Source organism: Hyperolius riggenbachi, chromosome 10 (genome assembly GCF_040937935.1).
Source record: "Hyperolius riggenbachi isolate aHypRig1 chromosome 10, aHypRig1.pri, whole genome shotgun sequence".
NCBI lineage: Eukaryota > Metazoa > Chordata > Amphibia > Anura > Hyperoliidae > Hyperolius > Hyperolius riggenbachi.
Genome location: NC_090655.1, coordinates 45,918,422 through 45,936,336, shown reverse-complemented (window position 1 = coordinate 45,936,336; position 17,915 = coordinate 45,918,422). Strand labels below are relative to the sequence as shown.

At 44.8% G+C, this 17,915-nt stretch overlaps 1 protein-coding gene across 1 annotated transcript in view; it reads left to right on the top strand.

Annotated features, from left to right (window-relative positions):
• The window catches only part of LOC137535907 (ephrin type-B receptor 5-like), a 133,713-nt gene that overhangs the window by 40,410 nt on the left and 75,388 nt on the right, over positions 1-17,915 (top strand). The window contains exon 3 of the mRNA XM_068257781.1: positions 416-1,124. Within this exon, the coding sequence (XP_068113882.1) occupies positions 416-1,124 (709 nt within the window). The remainder of the gene's footprint in view (positions 1-415; positions 1,125-17,915) is intronic.

Genomic DNA, 17,915 nt, shown 5'->3' with positions numbered 1-17,915 from the left:
TCTGAATATGGTCAAAGAAAACAATTTTTTCTTTCCCATTTGAAAATTTGTGGAAAACATGAAAAATCGTTATTTTACCACAAAAATTTGCGAACAACATGGAAATAATTTGTTTTGTGCATAAACTTATTACGAAATAATTTTCAATGACATTTTCGGCTAGAAAGTCAAATTTTAACTTATATTCGCGAAAATGAATGCAAAAACAATATTGGCACTTTCCCCCATGGTTTCTATCCCGTTTCTCTATTAAAACAAAAACTGATTTTTCTGAAGTTGGGCTTGAAAGCTCTACAATAAGTCAAATTGTTATATGTATTGTGTAGTTATTTAAAAGTATAATATAAATATTGCAATGATTAGAAGGAGATAACTTTTTCGTTCTTTCTCTTGTTTGGTGTGATTGGTTTCTCAGTGGGATGAAGTCAGCGTCCTCGATGGCCAGCGCCGACTCTTACGAACATACGAAGTTTGCAATTCATATGCACAACGCTCCAACCAGAGCAATTGGCTCCGCACTGGTTACATTGCTGCCTGCGGTGCCCAACGGGTCCACATCACACTGCGCTTTTCAGTACGAGACTGCGCCAGCCTGAAACCACCAGTTGGGAGACGCCACCTGGCCTGCCGGGAGACATTCACTCTTTACTGCCGACAGGCAGATGCTGCCATGGAAGCTGAGGACTGGGAATGGACAGAGGAGGCCTGGACAAGAGTGGACACCATTGGAGCAAGCAAAAGTTTTTCACGGGACCCTGGGAAAGGTGGCCAAGGTCCACGGTTGGATGAGAGGACGTTAGATTTTGGGCCAGTTCATAAAAATGGATTTTACTTGGCCTTTGTGGACTCTGGAGCCTGCCTCTCTCTCGCTGGAGTTAAAGTATACTTCCACAAGTGCCCAGCAACGGTGCGGGGCCTGGCTTCTTTCCCTGAGACACCATCTAATGGAGATGGAGGTGCATCACTGGCCGAAGCCCTGGGCAGTTGTGTGATAGGAGCTCACTTACTGGGGACTACAAAACTCAGTCTGCACTGTGGAGGGGAGGGGGAGTGGATGATAGCAAGTGGAGCATGTGCCTGCAACCCAGGAAGGGAGGAGACTGAAGATGGAAATGAATGTCGAGGTAAGAATAACTCTTACAGTTAAAGTACAGTAAATAAAATCACTTAGAACTGGTGTTGGTGTTTGAATTCGGGTTATTGAAACCCAGACAACTGTATTTACCTATCACCACACTTCAGCGCCCAGAAATGTGGACCGAGTCAGGGAGAGTCCACTAATTTGCATTTCACATTGCGCTTCACGTGAGTCACGTGGAGTGCAGCATAAAGCACAAATAAGTGTTTTTCCCCTGACCCTGTCCACTTTTCTGGGTGCTGAAATCTAGTGATGGGCGAACACCTGGATGTTCGGGTTCGGGAAAGTTCGCCGAATATGGCCGAGATGTTCGGCATGTTCGGGCCGAACCCCGAACTTCCCGAACATCCTGCTTTTGGGGGCCCTATGGGGTCGCAGGCATAAGGGGGGAGCATGCCCCGATCGCGGGGGGGGGGGGTCGGAAATTCCCCCCACCCCCTCCGCTAGCGCTCCCCCCTCTGCTCGCTTCCCCATACAAAAGTTTAAGCAAAGTACCTGTAATAGTGGATGGCCTGGCAGTGGCACTGTGGAGTGAGGAGGAGGAGTCCGGAGAGTGACGCGTTGAGGGAGGCCGGGCAGCGGGCGGTTCAGCGGTAGTACCCTTGTGGTACTTCCGCCCTTTCTCTGACCTCACGCTCGCTGCCTGGCCTCCCTCAACGCGTCACTCTCCGGACTCCTCCTCCTCACTCCACAGTGCCACTGCCAGGCCATCTACTATTACAGGTACTTTGCTTAAACTTTTGTATGGGGAAGCGGGCAGAGGGGGGAGCGCTAGCGGAGGGGGTGGGGGGAATTTCCGACCCCCCCCCCGCGATCGGGGCATGCTCCCCCCTTATACCTGCGACCCCATAGGGGGGCCGTATTCGGCCGAACAGGGCTCTGTTCGGCCGAACAGGGGCCCTGTTCGGCCAGGTTCGGCCAGGAATTGAGCCGTTCGGACGAACGCGAACAGTTCGGCCGAACACCACCAGGTGTTCGGCCGAACTCGAACATCACCCGAACAGGGTGATGTTCTGCAGAACCCCGAACAGTGGCGAACACTGTTCGCCCAACACTACTGAAATCCAGTGGTTACCACTTTAAAAATAAAAAAGTCAGATACTCACCTAAGGAGAGGGAAGGCTCGGTCCTAATGAGCCTTCCCTCTCCTCTCCCGGTGCCCTTGGTGCTGCGCTGGCTCCCCCGTACGCGTCCACCGCCGCAGGGACTTCGGAGGTCTTCGGGAGCACTCGGGCTGCCGAAGACGGGACGCTCCATACTACGCACGCGCAAGTGCGTCATAGAGGGCGCTCGCGCATGCGTAGTATGGAGCGGCCCGTCTTCGGGAGCCCGAGTGCTCCCGAAGGCTTCCGAAAGCTCCCTTCGGCTGCGGAAGTGGCAGTATTTGACCGAACTGGTCGAATACTGCTACGGGGGATCCTGGGACCGGGCACCGGGAGAGGAGAGGGAAGGCTCATTAGGATCGAGCCTTCCCTCTCCTTAGGTGAGTATCTGACTTTTTGATTTTTAAAGTGGTAAACATTCACTTGAAGTGTGATGAAGAGCAAATTCGGGTCTATGAATTTCAATAATCTGAATATGAACACTAACACTACTTATAACCTCCACTCTTTATTTCTAGGCATCACAGGAAAATGTATTACATGCCTTTGATATTTGTGACCTGTAAAGAAGGTGGGTGAGATGGTGAGAAGAAGTGGAATTGGTGAACATAAAGCTTTTGTGTTCCTATACATTAGCCTCCTGTTTCTGGTTTCCTTTAAAAATGTCCTCATCATTTTCTGTTTTTTTTTTTTTGTTTTTTTTACAATCTATATCTTTTTCCCGATTGCCTTCATACGCTCTCTTTTCATTTATCGGGGGAGATTTGTGGCTGATTACACTGCTTTAATCCCTGCAATCCCGTTTTCACATAATCTCTTTTTCTTGGGTGGAAGATTGAGAAAAGAAAATTGTCTGGTTAAAGCAGCATTTTGTACTTAGCTTCATGCTGGCTGACCTCATGTAGTGTGAACTGAAAGAGGAACTGTAATTAAGGATTGAACTTAATCCCAGTAACTGACACCCGATTTCCCATGATAAAGATTAACTTCTCAAATAGATCATCGAGGGAAGGGGTCCTGTATGGCTGATATTGTGGTGAAACACCTCCCACTCTTTGATGTCAGGTCCTGACAGTTTCCTGTCTTTGAACCTTGTTGCATTGTGGGAAATAGCTGTTTCCAACTGCCAAGCAACGAGTATCTCCCTCTGTGCATATGTATATTTATAATATTTATAAAAAAAACAACCTTTTACCCTATCTAATGTTAGTGGGTGTGGTTATAAATAACAGAAGTTGGTGCTGTCTAGTTTTTTTCTTAAAGGAAAACCATGACCAAGAATTGAACTTCACCCAATCAGTATCTGATACCCCCTTTTACATGAGAAATCTATTCATTTTCACAAACGGATCATCAGAGGGCTCTGTATGGCTGACATTATGGTGAAACCTCTTCCACAGGAAACTGTGAGGACCATAGTCCTGGCAGTTTCCTGTCTGTGAACCTTGTTGCATTGTGGAAAATAGGTGTTTACAGCTATTTCCAACTGACAAAAAAAACAAGCAACATCTTCTTCCACTGGCATCACCTGCCAGGAGTAAAAACGTCACCATGTGATAAATTTCAGAATGTAAATCAGGAAGAGGAAAGATTTTACAATGGGCAAACACTGACTAAATCATTTATACATAATTATTGTAAAAATGAAGCACTTTTTATTACATTATTTTGACTGGAGTTCCTCTTTAACTTCCAGTAGTAAAAATGATGACGTGTAGGCCATGCAGGCTCACTGTGGATCAAACAACATGACCAAATTACATGGCAAATATCAATCATTTCTTGATCTCTCTTCTTTGTTTACTTCTTACTTCGCAATGTATTGATTTATGTTTTTCCCCTTTTTTGATAAAGTTTCTCTTTAAGTCAGCAATCACTGTACACCGGCAACTGCACCATGGTTACAGTAGCAGGGCTAAAGGAAAAAGTGATAGGGTATAACTGCTATTCACGCGGGGCCCTCTTGCTACACTTTGATCACTAATTTTACCAATATTCTACAAGTGGCTATATTCGGTGCCCAAATTACTATGGCATGCTTTTTTCAATGCATGTGCTGTACACATACTAAATTCTTTGCCAAAAACCCAGCTGCTAAACAGGGGCATAGCTAGACTTAACAGGGCCCCCTCTGCAATCGTACTCCATGCGGGTCACGTGATCGGGAGTCGGCGAATGGCAGCAGAGAATCTTCTGCTGTTCAGGAACGTCTGCAAGCAGAAAATAAAATGACACGTTACTGCACACGGTTTTTGTTAGCTTTTTTGCTAATTGACTGAACTTACGGTTGGGGAGAGAAAGGAGGAAGGGCTGGATTAAGATGTAATGGGGCCCTAGGCAAGGTAGTACATTTGGGCCACCTTGGGGCCTCTTGTGGTAAGCTGCAGTGGAGAGAGTTCAAAGAAAGTGCAGGTGGGCCCCTTGACACCCACTAGGCCCCAAACAACTGCCTGGGCCGGTGCTTCCATAGAGGCAAAGGGGGCAATTACTCTAGGGCCCCTGAGCCTATAGAGGCCCCCAAGGTGTGTGTCCCCTCCCCTCCAGCTATGGTGACCCCATACATGCCTGCAGTAAACGAGTAAGAGAAGCTCCGTGGGGAGAAGTCTGTGTAGAGTGCAGAGCATGGTTCTGTGTCCTACCTGGATTAGGTAAGACCCTGCTGTGTGTACACTCTGCGTTTTGTAAGGGAAAGGATGGGAGGAATAATGGGGTCCCCAACTTTTAGGGATATATGATGGACATCTAATGATTTTGTGGGGCTGGGAGTGTGGTGAAATGGGTCCTGGGAGTCGGCTCAGAGGCTGGGGGGTGGGGGCATTGCTGGTGGGCCCTTCCCAGTTATTTTTGCACTGGGGCTCCATGGTAGTTAGCCCTGACAACTGCCTAGGTTGCCTGATGATCACCGGACCCAGTATTACTTCACCCTCTTAGTTGCTACAACTCGGAGGGGGAATAGTATTTAACAGCCCCCGGAAATTGAGCAACAGTATGGTGAGCTGTCATTCGGCCGACCCCGTGCCCCACTCACCAGCGGCATGCTAATACTGTACATAAGCATGACTAAGAGAATGAGGCACTGTAATTGCTGATGGTACCTTTAATCACCGGTGTGAACAGACAGCATGGTTAGCAGTGGCGGTTAACAAGGCCTCTGAGGAAGCGTTTACACGCAAAACAGCTGTCAGGCTAACCCCCACTGCTAACCATGCTGTTTGTTTACACCGGTGATTAAGGGTACCATTAGCAATTACAGCGCCTCAATCTCTCTCTTCTCATGCATGTGGACTGTTGCTCTGTGAGTGCTCCTATTGAACGGTACGTGATCCCGGGGTGGCCAGCACAGACTCCGGCTGCAAGCTCTGGTGCCATTCTTTTGTATCTTAACCAGTGGTACATACGCATGACAGTGGCATTATATTATATAACCATTCCGATAAAAATAGCCCTCGGTGGAGACAGAAAGTGGATTTGTATCTTCTGTCATTCTCCAGGCCGTCTTTGTGGTCTCTGGTGGATTTGTGAATACAATAAAACAGACACACAAAGTAGCATAAAAGACCATCTGCACAGTACATTGCCCAAGGCCATAGATTCTGAGTGTTTACAAGATGTACTCAACCATGTACCTCCCCACCAGGCTCATCTTCTAACTCCCTCCAGGTGTGCACAAATAAACAGATGGTTGAAAGTGACATCAAGTCTAAAACAAAATGAAGCAAAGCAAAAATAGTTATGTTAAGAGTAAGTAAAAAAAAAAAAAAAAGATCCCAAAATATTTAGTAGAGAAGTGCTCATATCTACAGCCAAAATTACATTTTTGGAGTTCATCTTAATTTTTAGTGAAGCCCACTGCTGCCTGCTGTAATGCCATTCTGTTTTCAATCCTCTGTGAGTTCTTGTCTACTTGGGGCAGGTGCTTACATAAGGGCAAACTTTCAATGACGAATGATTGCTACTGTTTGCAACATCATTCCCATTGGTCTGTTAATAGACCAATGAGGAGCCTTGGAGCCACATTTAAAAAATGCTTTGGCTCTAGCTATACTTAGTACAGCTAGAGCTGCGGCGAGAAGTGGCATGTGAGGTGGCGGATGCTCAGAGATCTTCAATCAAGGTTGGAGGATGTATTCATAGTAAATTAACCACTTAAGCCCTCAGTCGTTTTCACTTTATGCCTCCGAGCAATGTTCACCTCCCATTCATTAGCCTATAACTTTATCACTACTTATCACAATGAACTGATCTACATCTTGTTTTTTCCGCCACCAATTAGGCTTTCTTTGGGTGGTACATTTTGCTAAGAGCTACCTTACTGTAAATGCATTTTAACAGTAAGAATAAGAAAAAAAAATCCAATATTTCTCAGTTTTCGGCCATTATAGTTTTAAAATTATACATGCCTCCATAATTAAAACCCACGTATTGTATTTTCCCATTTGTCCCGGTTATTACATCATTTAAATTATGTCCCTATCACAATGTATGGCGACAATATTTTATGTGGAAATAAAAGTGCATTTTTTTTCCATTTTGCATCCATTACTATTTACAAGCTTATAATAAAAAAAAAATAGAAATATTTCATCTTTACATAGATATTTAAAAAGTTTAGACCCTTAGGTAAATATTTATGTGGGGTTTTTTTTAATTGTTTTTTTTTATTATTAAACATTTTATTTGGGTATTTTTGGGAGGGTGGGATGTAAATAGTATTTTTTTTTATGTAAATATATGTTTATTTATTTATTTTTTTATGTAGATGTAGTTTTACTTTTTGGCCACAAGATGGCAACCTTAGGTTTGTTTACATGACGTCACTCTAAGTGTAACATGTACGCTTAGAGGGACGTAGAGGGACGTAGGAGGCAGAAAAAGCAAGGCTTCCGAGAGAAGCTGTTGCTTTTTCTGCGAGGGAAAGGAATCAGTGATCGGGCACCATGGCCGATTCATTGATTCCTGGGCTAACATTCATGGCCGGGAGCACACGTGCACGCGCACGATCGGCCGTGGGAGCACACATGGCCTCCTGGACGAAGCTCTACGTCCAGGAGGAGAAAGTGGTTAAGAACATTAAAGCACTTTTTTCGTTGCTGTGTTTTTATTTCATTTAATCCTTAGGAGAAATGAGTATAGGGGTACATAGTATCCCTTATCCATTTCCACAGAGGAGAGGGCTGGCATCTGGGGGTCCCCTTCTTAAAGGGGACTCCCAGATGCCACCATGAACCCCCCAAGCGTCGTCAACCCCCCACCTTCTCCTGAGGCACCGGAGGTGGGGAGAAGCCCCTTGTCCATGGACAACGGCTCTGGGGGAGACGGCGAGGCTTGACCGGCCCTCTCCTCCAGATCCCCCCCATACCATGGACCATGTGGTGCAGGCCACTTTTCTGGTGCATGTACATGCCTGCCTAATTTTTCTGGCTGCACTGCAGCTGCAACAACAAAACAAAAGGCATGCACATGTGTCAATTCCCCTTTGTGATCGTTACCTTGCTGCAGTGAAGGGGCTTGCTTATCACAATGAAGCAATGACTGCCGGCTATCTGAGTGTGTCGGGGGGGGGGGGGGGCACACCTAGGATAATAAGGTCATTGCTTCATTGTGGACAGACCAAATTCAATCAGCTGGACAGTCATTGTTGTTCTGTCAATGAGCTACCTCAGCCCGGCGACCATATGGGCTTGAAAACCGCTATCGCCTGCACTCTCGCCATGCTGCGGACCAGTCCAGCACGGCTGTCACTACACAAACAGCTGTTTGCGGTGTGCGTTACACAGTGAGTTTGGTCTGTCAGTGTGAAGCAGTACACTAATTAGACTGCCTGATTGATGTATACACATTCAAGATGTTTTAAAGCACTTTAGGCCTCCAATTTAGCATACAATGTTATTTTTGCCCTTAAAACGCTGCTGTGCGTAAAATCCTGATTTTTCCACGGGACTTTATTCCACTCCGCCATGCCCCCCTCCAGGTGTTAGACCCCTTGAAAAATATTTTCAATCACTTTTCTGTCCAGCATAAATGTTTGTAATTTTCAAAGTTCACCTCCCCATTGAAGTCTATTGCAGTTCGCGAAGTTCGCGCAAACACGAACTTTTGCGGAAGTTCACGTTCGAGGTTCACGAACCTAAAATCGGAGGTTCGAGACATTTCTTTTTTTATGGTGACTATTTCACAGTTGAGCCTCCTCTGCCATGCCAGTGTCTGGGTTTTGGTACACTTTTTTCAAGTTTTTTTAAAAAAAGAAATTGTAGTTGAGAGATGGCCTGAAAGTTCTGAAGCTGTCTCCTGCCCATTAAAGAGACTCCGTAACAAAAATTGCATCCTGTTTTTTATCATCCTACAAGTTCCAAAAGCTATTCTAACGTGTTCTGGCTAACTGCAGCACTTTGTACTATCACAGTCTCTGTAATAAATCAATGTATCTTTCCCTTGTCAGACTTGTCAGCCTGTGTCTGGAAGGCTGCCAAGTTCTTCTGTGTTGTGGTTCTGCTATGCACTCCCCCCTCAGGGGGGAGAGAAACACACAAATGATCTCTTGAGATTCAAAAGGAATGCTGTATACAGCCTGCTTGTGTATGGATGTATTTTCTATGTGTGGACATACAGTACATCAACCTACTTCCTGTTTTGGTGGCCATTTTGTTTGTTTATAAACAAACTTTTTAAAACTGTTTTTAACCACTTTTATTGCGGTGGGGAGCGGCGAAATTGTGACAGAGGGTAATAGGAGATGTCCCCTAACGCACTGGTATGTTTACTTTTGTGCGATTTTAACAATACAGATTCTCTTTAAAGTCTATGGCGGTTCACGTGAGCCGAAAATTTGATGTTGGCTACATCTTTAGCTATTAGTTACGCTTCTTCTTGTTCTGTCTTGTTTGTGCCTGTGTAGATGTTTGCCATCGCAGTGGTAGCGATGTGATTGCCAAACGTTCCTGTCTGTCTGTCATTGTCTTATTCAGTGTGGCGCACAACACAAGCTCAGAGCTGTGGTTGCTATGGGCAACCATCCTAGTCTTGTTATTGTGGCAGTTATTGGAAGCTTAGAGCTGCAGTTGCTCTGAGCAACCTTCCTTCCTGTCTCTACCCTTCTACTCTTGCTGTGATCTGTGTAGTCTCCTCCACAAGTCTATCTGCACTATTTCCTGATATCTTTCAGTAAAGTTATTTTGTTTAGTGAGCTCTGGTAGTACTCTTGTCTTCCCGGCCTCAGTCTCTATACCTTGCACATTGAAGTCCTGCGGGGTAACCATAGTCGAGTAGGCGTACTGGTCACCCGTTCGCACAGCGGCTTAGTGTATAGGTGAAGAGCGTGGTATTAGATTGGAGTATAGAGGCTAAAGAAAGACGAGAGATCTGCCAGGCCTTACACAGACAAATATGGTCAAATCAAATCAGACCTCTCATTCTGTGTTTGGCCTGAGTTTACCGTACTTCCATGAAAGTTTACTGATGTCAATGTTCAGCTGCCTTTATCTATCTTGACGTGTGTGTCTTGACGTATCGAACGGGCAGCATTTAAAACGCATTTTTCCATATAAAATATTCATTGTTCCATCACCAAACACGATGGCAGCATTCAGCAAGGACTCGGTCCACCTTTATTTTTATGACTGTGTTCCCCGTGGCAAGAGAAAGAGAAAAGAAATGGGAAACATTTATCTCCACCTCCATGAATCTAGGTCACCAGCCCCACAGCAGGAGCGGACTTCTGCCTCTTGTAGAAGAAAATGTCACTCTACAACTAGAGCACGTCAGCTGTAAGCTAGGCAGAAGCCAACAACATGCTCAGAAGTTTGCCTTTTCCTTATGTTTCCAACGGGATTGTAAAGTAATACGACCAGCGAAGGAGAACTGCAGTAACAAATATATTTATAAAAAGATTGAATTCTTTTGTGTGAAGGCATAAAATCATCTCCGAGTTCAGCCGGTGTCATACCTAAAGCCTGTCTTCACAATCACGGTTATGTAGTGAGGCTGGCTTGATTTGCTCTTCTACAGATTTCGTTGAACTGGCAAATCTAAGTGATATTCTAAAAAACATTGCATTTGTGAAGCATTTTTCTAATGAAAAGGTGTTTAGGCTAGAAATGGCCTTGTAATGTTGCCTACAGCCTTTTGTCTCCATACACTATTGGTCACTGTTGAGAGACTAGAATTAGGATCTAAGGTGTACTGTATGAGAAGCCTGTTCCCTGTAAACAGAAACTTCCAGTGCCAACGAAGCAAATGTCACATCTATCTTAGGCCCGGTTCACACTTGCGGTTTTGCAAAAACCGCACCGGATGTCCGGACCGCACCGGAGCCGGATCGGACCTGAACCGTACGGTTCCTGTCCGGATCCGGTCCGGTTGCATACGGTTTCCGTGCGGTATGAACACGGTTGCGGTCCGGATCCGGATTCTTAAAGAGATAACAACCTGTATAAAAACAAAAAAAAATGTTGGGGTCTGGGAGGTCAGCAGAAGGGGGACCTGTGGAATCAGGCCCTCCGCTGTTTAGCACTCACCTCCACCTCCAACATGCTGCCAACATCTCCAGCTCGTGCTGCTCCACTCCAAAATGGTTGCCCATGTGTCCCCGATACAATATCGCTGCAACAATCCTCATAGGAAGTGGGGTAGAACATCCGGATTTTTTGCCAGTGTGTTGTGCGCTCTCCGGTTCTCATTGGTTTCCATTGGCCGGATGGTGCAGTCCGGCTCCGCCCCGGATACGGCTGCCGGAGGAGCCGGACCAAAAAATAGCGCATGTTGGAACGGACACCGGAGTCCGGATCCGGTCCGGCTCCGGTCCGGACGAAACGGACACATGTGAACCCTGGCATAGACTTACATTGCTATGCCGTGCGTCCGTTTCGTCCGGCCAGCATGCGGTGCGGCTCCGGCACGGCTATTCCGGATAGCCACCGCTAATGTGAACCGGGCCTTACACTTAGTAATAATGGAGAGAGATAGAAAACAAGTCCCATATTTGTTATAACAAATTTCCCAAGGAGGGACTGGGCTATATACTTTAACCATTTCAGCCCGTGGGAATTTTTCACCTTATGCATCAGAGCAATTTTCACCTCCCATCCATTCGCTAATAACTTTATCATTACTTATCACAATTTATTGATCTATATCTTTATAAATGCATTTTAACAGGATTAATAAGAAAAAAAATGTTCCACTGCTAAGACATCGCCCTTTAAAAAAATGTGAGATTTTGAAAAGTGAAATAGGAGGCCCAATGAAAGCCTATGGGGGAATTTAGCACTTTTGCACCCCCGTAATTCTGGTTTGCAGAGATGTAGGGAACCCAACATTGGAGTGCAAGTACAAAAAAAATCATTATTTCTCAGTTTTCGGCCATTATAGCTTTAAAATAATCCACGCTACCATAATTAAAACCTATGTATTTTATTTGCCCGTTTGTCTCGGTTATGACACCATTTAAATTTTGTCCCTATCACAATGTATGGCGCCAATATTTTATTTGGAAATAAAGGTGCATTTTTACCGTTTTGCGTCCATCACTATTTACAAGCTTATAATTTAAAAAATGTTCGTAGTATACCCCCTTCAAATGCATATTTAGTTTCAAATAGTTTTATTAAGGATTATGGTTGATGATAACAGCATTTGAATAAACCCTTAGCAAAGGGCATTGTTTTGGTAGAAATCACTTTTTAACATTAACAAACATAAAAAAAAAAAAGTTTTTAACAAACAGACAGGTCGGTTGATTGCTTATACAAACGGGTAAACAGGGTTTTTTTATGCACATCCTAACAAGATAGTGTATTATTCCTAGAAGGAGAGAGCACTAGATCGTAAGCCTAGGGCTGGTGAGGCTGAGAGCCATGGTTGCCAGGTACGCGTAAAGGATAGGGTAGCATCATTGATTATAGCTAATAGCCTTTCAGATATTAAAATATCCATTATGATGGAGTCTGTCATTTCCAGTGACAAAGTTGGTTTTAACCATTGCCGGACAATGTGAAGTCTAGCTGCTTTGGCTATGTGTTGTGCTAGCCTGTGTTGTGGGTATTTCCACCCTTTTGGTTTATGCCCCAGGAGCAGCTGGAATGGGTCTGGTGAGAGGGGTATTTCGAGGGCAGTGCTTATAGTGGATGTTACCTCGGCCCAGTATTTCTAGGCCACAGGGCAAAACCACCACGTATGTGCCATGTCACCTAGTTGTCCACACTGTCTGAAGCAGGAGGAAGGCTTATCACTGGACATAGCATGTAATTTTTGCGGAGTGATATATGTACGATGTAGGATTTTAATGTTGGTCTCTATATGTGAGAAGTAGCTACTTCCTTTAGCTAAGGTCAGGCAGCAGTTACTCCATTGCTTGAGCGTGAGGGTTGTACCCAGGTCGGCTTCCCATTTTTTCATTGGTGGTATCTTATCATTTTCCAGGGGTTGTGATATGACTGTATAAAGGTAGGAGATAAGTCCGCCCTCCAGAGGTCTCTGGTCACACCAGTGTTCATAGGTAGTACGTGGCGAGGTGGGGAGTGTGGGTTGGCTCAATGTGCTCATAAAGTGGTAGATTTGTAGGGCCCTAAAGTATTCTGTAGAGGGGAATGATGTGTGAGTACAAAATTCTGTCCAATTCGGAAACTGGTTATCAACCAATAGGTTAGAGATAGTTGTAAAGTTATGTGAGATCCACCACTGAAAGGGTCGTTTGTCCCAACCCGGTGGGAAGTTGGGGTTGCCAAAGATTGGAAGTTGTAATGGGACCCCAGATTGTAGTTTTTTGACATACCTGAGTTTTTTCCCGATAGTGAGCGAGTGGGCTGACAGGGGAGACTGTGTTTTATGTTTAGCTGGGGTAAGGTGGGGAGACCACTGGAGGGCAGCCAGGCTAATTGGTGTCAGTAGGTCATCTTCAATATCCGCCCAAAGGGGGCGATTCCAGGTAGAGTGAATTTGCGCCAATTGGGCGATTTGGGCTGCTCTATAATAGCTAAACAGATCAGGGACACCCAATCCCCCTCTGTCCCTATTTAGGTGCATAGTGTTCTGTCTTATTCTGCTTTTCTTGTTGTTTGCTATAAATTTGAAAATAAAAGTCTGCAGATCTTTGAGTGAGGCTTTGGTTACAGGGATAGGCAGTGTCCTGAAAAGGTAGAGAAGACGAGGGAGTAAATTCATTCGAACAGAGTGTATACGCCCTGACCATGAGATTGAGGGAGAATTCCATTTGATTAGATCTCGTCTCAGCTCGGACATCATCGGCCCATAATTTAGTGAGAAAAGATCTACAGGGTTTGTTGAAATTTTAATACCTAGGTAGGTTATATATTTTGATTGGAAAGAAAGTCCTGTTGTAGTAGCTAGGGACTCAGCATTTTGTTTGGGGAGGTTTGTGAAAAGTATTTCTGATTTATTGATGTTCAAGGTTAGTCCAGATAGCTGTCCAAACTGTTTTACTAGTTGTAGTAGATTGGGGATAGAGGTGTGAGGTGAAGAGAGTGTTAACAATAGGTCATCAGCGAATAAGTTGACTTTATATTCACATTTTTTAACTTTAATATCTTGAATATCAGGGGACTCACGAATTTTATTAGCTAGGGGTTCTATTATCAGGGCGAAAATGGCTGGGGAAAGTGGGCATCCTTGTCTTGTTCCCCGTTGAATACTGATGGGAGTAGGGTAGTCAGTGGGGAGTTTAAGGTAGGCTGTTGGATTGGAGTAGAGGCATTTGACCGCTTGAAGAAAAGGACCACCAATACCTGCTTTAATAAGCGTATCAAGCATAAAAGACCAATCTATCGTGTCGAATGCTTTCTCCATATCGAGGGAGAGCAATGCAAAAGGGGTTTTGGTGGATTTTACTATGTGTAGCAGGTTAATGACCTTCCTGACATTATCTGAGGGCTGGCGAAGAGGTACAAACCTGACCTGGTCTCTGTGAATTAGTGAACCTAGGACTTTATTTAACCTGGCTACTAGTATGGCTGTTAGAAGTTTGTAATCAAGATTTAATAGCGATATTGGCCTATAGTTTTTGATGTCTAGGGGGTCTCTTTTTGGTTTAGGGATAACCGCTATTATTGATTGTAAGAATTCTGGGGCTGGGGTTTTGCCATCTAGGATAGAGTTAAATAATTTTTTTAGGTATGGTATGAGGAGTTTTTAAATTTTTTTATAATATATGGCTGAGAAACCGTCTGGTCCAGGTGCTTTTCCGTTTTTTAGTTTTTTAATGGCCAGGAAGATCTCGAGATCAGTAATAGGAGAATTAAGGGCAGTTGCTTTGTCCGGTAAGAGTATCGGGTGGGGCGAATTTTGGTAGAATGGATTGGTGGCTGTTTGGGTTGAAGGGGATGTCTTGGCGGCATATAGTGATTTGTAGTAGTCAGCAAACTCTGAATGGATTTTGAGTGGGTCGGAGGTAGTCAACCCTGTTTTAGTCTTAATTTGCAGGACTTTGTTGATAGCATGGGTACGTTTAAGTTTACGGGCTAGCCACGTGTTAGGTTTGTTATATTGCACATAGGCCTTAGATTTAGTCCACCTAATAGCCTTCTCTGTCCGAGCCGAGAGGAGGAGGTCTATTTGCTGTTGGGTTTCTTGGATTTGTTTGTACAGATATCTAGAGGGGGAAGAGGCGTGGGCCGTCTGTAATTGGAATAGCTTGTGTTCTAGGTTGAGTTGCTTTTCAGTTTTAGCTTTTTTTCTTTTGCGTGGCAATTTTTATAAGTTGGCCCCTGATGGTTGGTTTGTGGGTCAACCAAAGGATATCTGGTTTAATATGTCCTGTATCATTCAGTTGGAAGTAATTAGCTATATGCTCCTCCATCTCCAAGACCGTCTCCCCATCTGTTAAGAGGCTTTCGTTTAGTCTCCATGGGGGTCGGGCGATAGGGGTTGTTAGGGACGAGCATGCCATCCATACAATATCATGATCTGACCATGTGCTAATCATATGTCTTGCAAAGGTGAGATTGGGAATTAGGGCAGAGGATAAGAGAATGGCATCAATTCTCGAGTAAGTGTGGTGTGCAGAGGAGAAGAAGGTATAGTTGCGGGAGGTTGGGTTATGTTCCCTCCATGTGTCCACTAGATGATGTTCCGAAAGAATTTTACGTAGGGATATAGATAGTTGACGTTGTCTGGAGGAGGGTGGCTGTTGTGATCTATCTAAAGTTGGGGTCGGGGCGATATTGAAGTAGCCTGCCCAAATGGTTTGGTATGTTGAGTAGTTTTCTATGTGTTTACAAATAGCGTTAATGGGGGTCATTGGAGATTCAGGAGGAGCATACAGATTGACTATGCAGATTTTATGCGATTGAAGTGAGCCTACTAAGATCGTGTAACAGCCCTCGTCGTCAGTAATGCAGTTTTCTAAGACAAAAGGTAAGGAGTTTCTAAGTAAGGTAAGAACACCTCTATGTTTGGTAGCGGCGGAGGAGACAAAGTGTCGCTGATACTGAGTATGAAAGTATTTAGGAAATGAGGATTTGGAGAAATGCGTTTCCTGAATACATATAACATCTGGTGAGCATTTCTGATAGTCCATAAAGGCTTTCCTACGTTTAAATGGCGAATTTAAGCCTTTAGCATTGTGAGAGATAATATTGATTTGACTCATATTGATTGTTGTTTGATGAGCGCTTTTGTCATTAGGGTTATTATGCTAGGCGACAGAGTGTCTCTCTCCTCTGCTAGTACATTTGTAATACGGTAATAGTTGTGCATATTTCCATGGACCTGTAAATAAAAAAATACATAAAACAATACAACTGGCCAACATGGCCAAACATGAGTGGTAACTTGGTTACTCATAAAGGTAGAGGAAAAAATCCTCATATGCATGAGGAGGACTGAGAGCAATATTAGCACGCCCTCAGCTCTGCTCATTGCGCGAGGGACAACATTAAAGTCCTCGGCAAGTTCCCAGAGCTTAATGAAGTATCAGAATTAGCAATATTACGATTATTGATAGTTTGACCCTACTGCACCCTCTAGTGGCTAATATTTGTAATCTAAAATAACATAGAAGGTAGATCAGGGAATCATATTTTAGCTGGTATCCGGTCATCTTATGGAAGTTATATTGTCCCCACTTAGAATGGGTTGTAGCAGAGTAAGTCCTGAGATCCGTACAAGCCCATTTGCCCTGTGTTGGGGTGTGAAAAGTGGGCATAAGGAGGCATAGTGAGAAATAATATCCTGGCCGATGGGACATCAGCGTGGTCAAGGGGAAGCACCGTACATCGGAGATAGGACAGGGGGAAAACATAAGTGCCTTATGGTTGCAGGTTGTACCTCGTCTTCGCCAGTGTGAGTCTTACTTATAAGAATATAACTGTCCAGCAGTTCCAATTGCAGGAAAATATTCTTAGCTTGCTTAGAAGGAGTAGATGAAAGGTCTGCCTTAGCTGGGGGGCTATTGATTTAGCTGGAACATGGGCTCAAGTTATGACAGTATATACAGTACTCACATGTCCTTTTATGAAGAGGAGAGGTGGGTCGGTGGCAGGTAGTCCCAGGGCCAGTGTAGGTATGGGTAGGAGGGTTGGGCAAATGTGGCCTCAGGTTGAATTTCGTGCACCAAGTGGGAGCTCACGTTAGCTGGGATAGGCGCTGGCGACTTCTCCTGGAGGACCAGACTTTAGCCGGGCGCGAAGATCTCTGTGGGAGAGATGTAGTAGGCATGGATTCCATCCGTATCCCCGCTTGTTCTAATTGTCTGCGGCCTTCTTCGAGCGAGCGGCATGAGTATACATTGCCGTTGTGTGTAAAGGATAGGGAGAAGGGGAAGCCCCATTTGTATCTCACCGCGGCCTTTTGGAGAGAGGCGGTCACAGGTCGGAGGTTTCGGCGGCGCTGAATGGTGGATGGCGCTAGATCTGCGTAGAGCTGCACCGAGCTGGGTACTCCAGGGAGGGCGGTGAGGTTTCTGGCCGCATCGAGGACTAGATCGCGAACTTCTTCGAACTGGAATTTCAGGACAACATCCCGAGGCAAATCTGGGTTGCGGGGTTTCACCAACGCTCGGTGGATGCGAACCATGCGGAAGGAGCCTTGGTCCACCTGAGGTAGGAGGGCGCTAAAGAGGTTTAGGGCTGTAGGCTTCAGATCTGTAAATGTCTCTGGTAGGCCTCTTATGCGCACGTTCGCTCTTCTGCTGCGATTTTCAGCATCTTCCAGTCTGAGTTCCAGCATATCAATTTTCTCAGCTTGCTGATCTATTTGCTGTTTGTCCTCATCTTGTGCTTCTGCTATCTCATCAACCTGTTTCTCGATAGCGTCCACTCGGTAGCCCAGATCCTTGATTTGGTCTGTAATGCTTTTGACCGCCTCCTTCAATTCAAGCCTAAAGACACGTTGAATGTGTGTGAGGAGATCCTCATGGTTTGGAGGCAATTGTGGTGTCGTGTCCAGATCTGGATTGAAAGCCGGAGGTGTTTCTGATCTGTCTGGGGTGGAGGGGCCGCTCCTCGCTGCCTGACCTGCTCCGTCGGCCATCTTGGATTGGGGAGAGCGGGAGGCGGTCAAATGCATATTTAAAAAGTTCAGATCCTTAGGTAACTATTTATGTATTTTTTTTTATTATTGTAATTTTTTTTCCCATTAAAATGTTTATTTGGGTAATATTTTGGTGTGGGAAATAAACAGTTAATTTTTAATGCTATTCTCGCTAACCAAAAGCACAAGGGGGA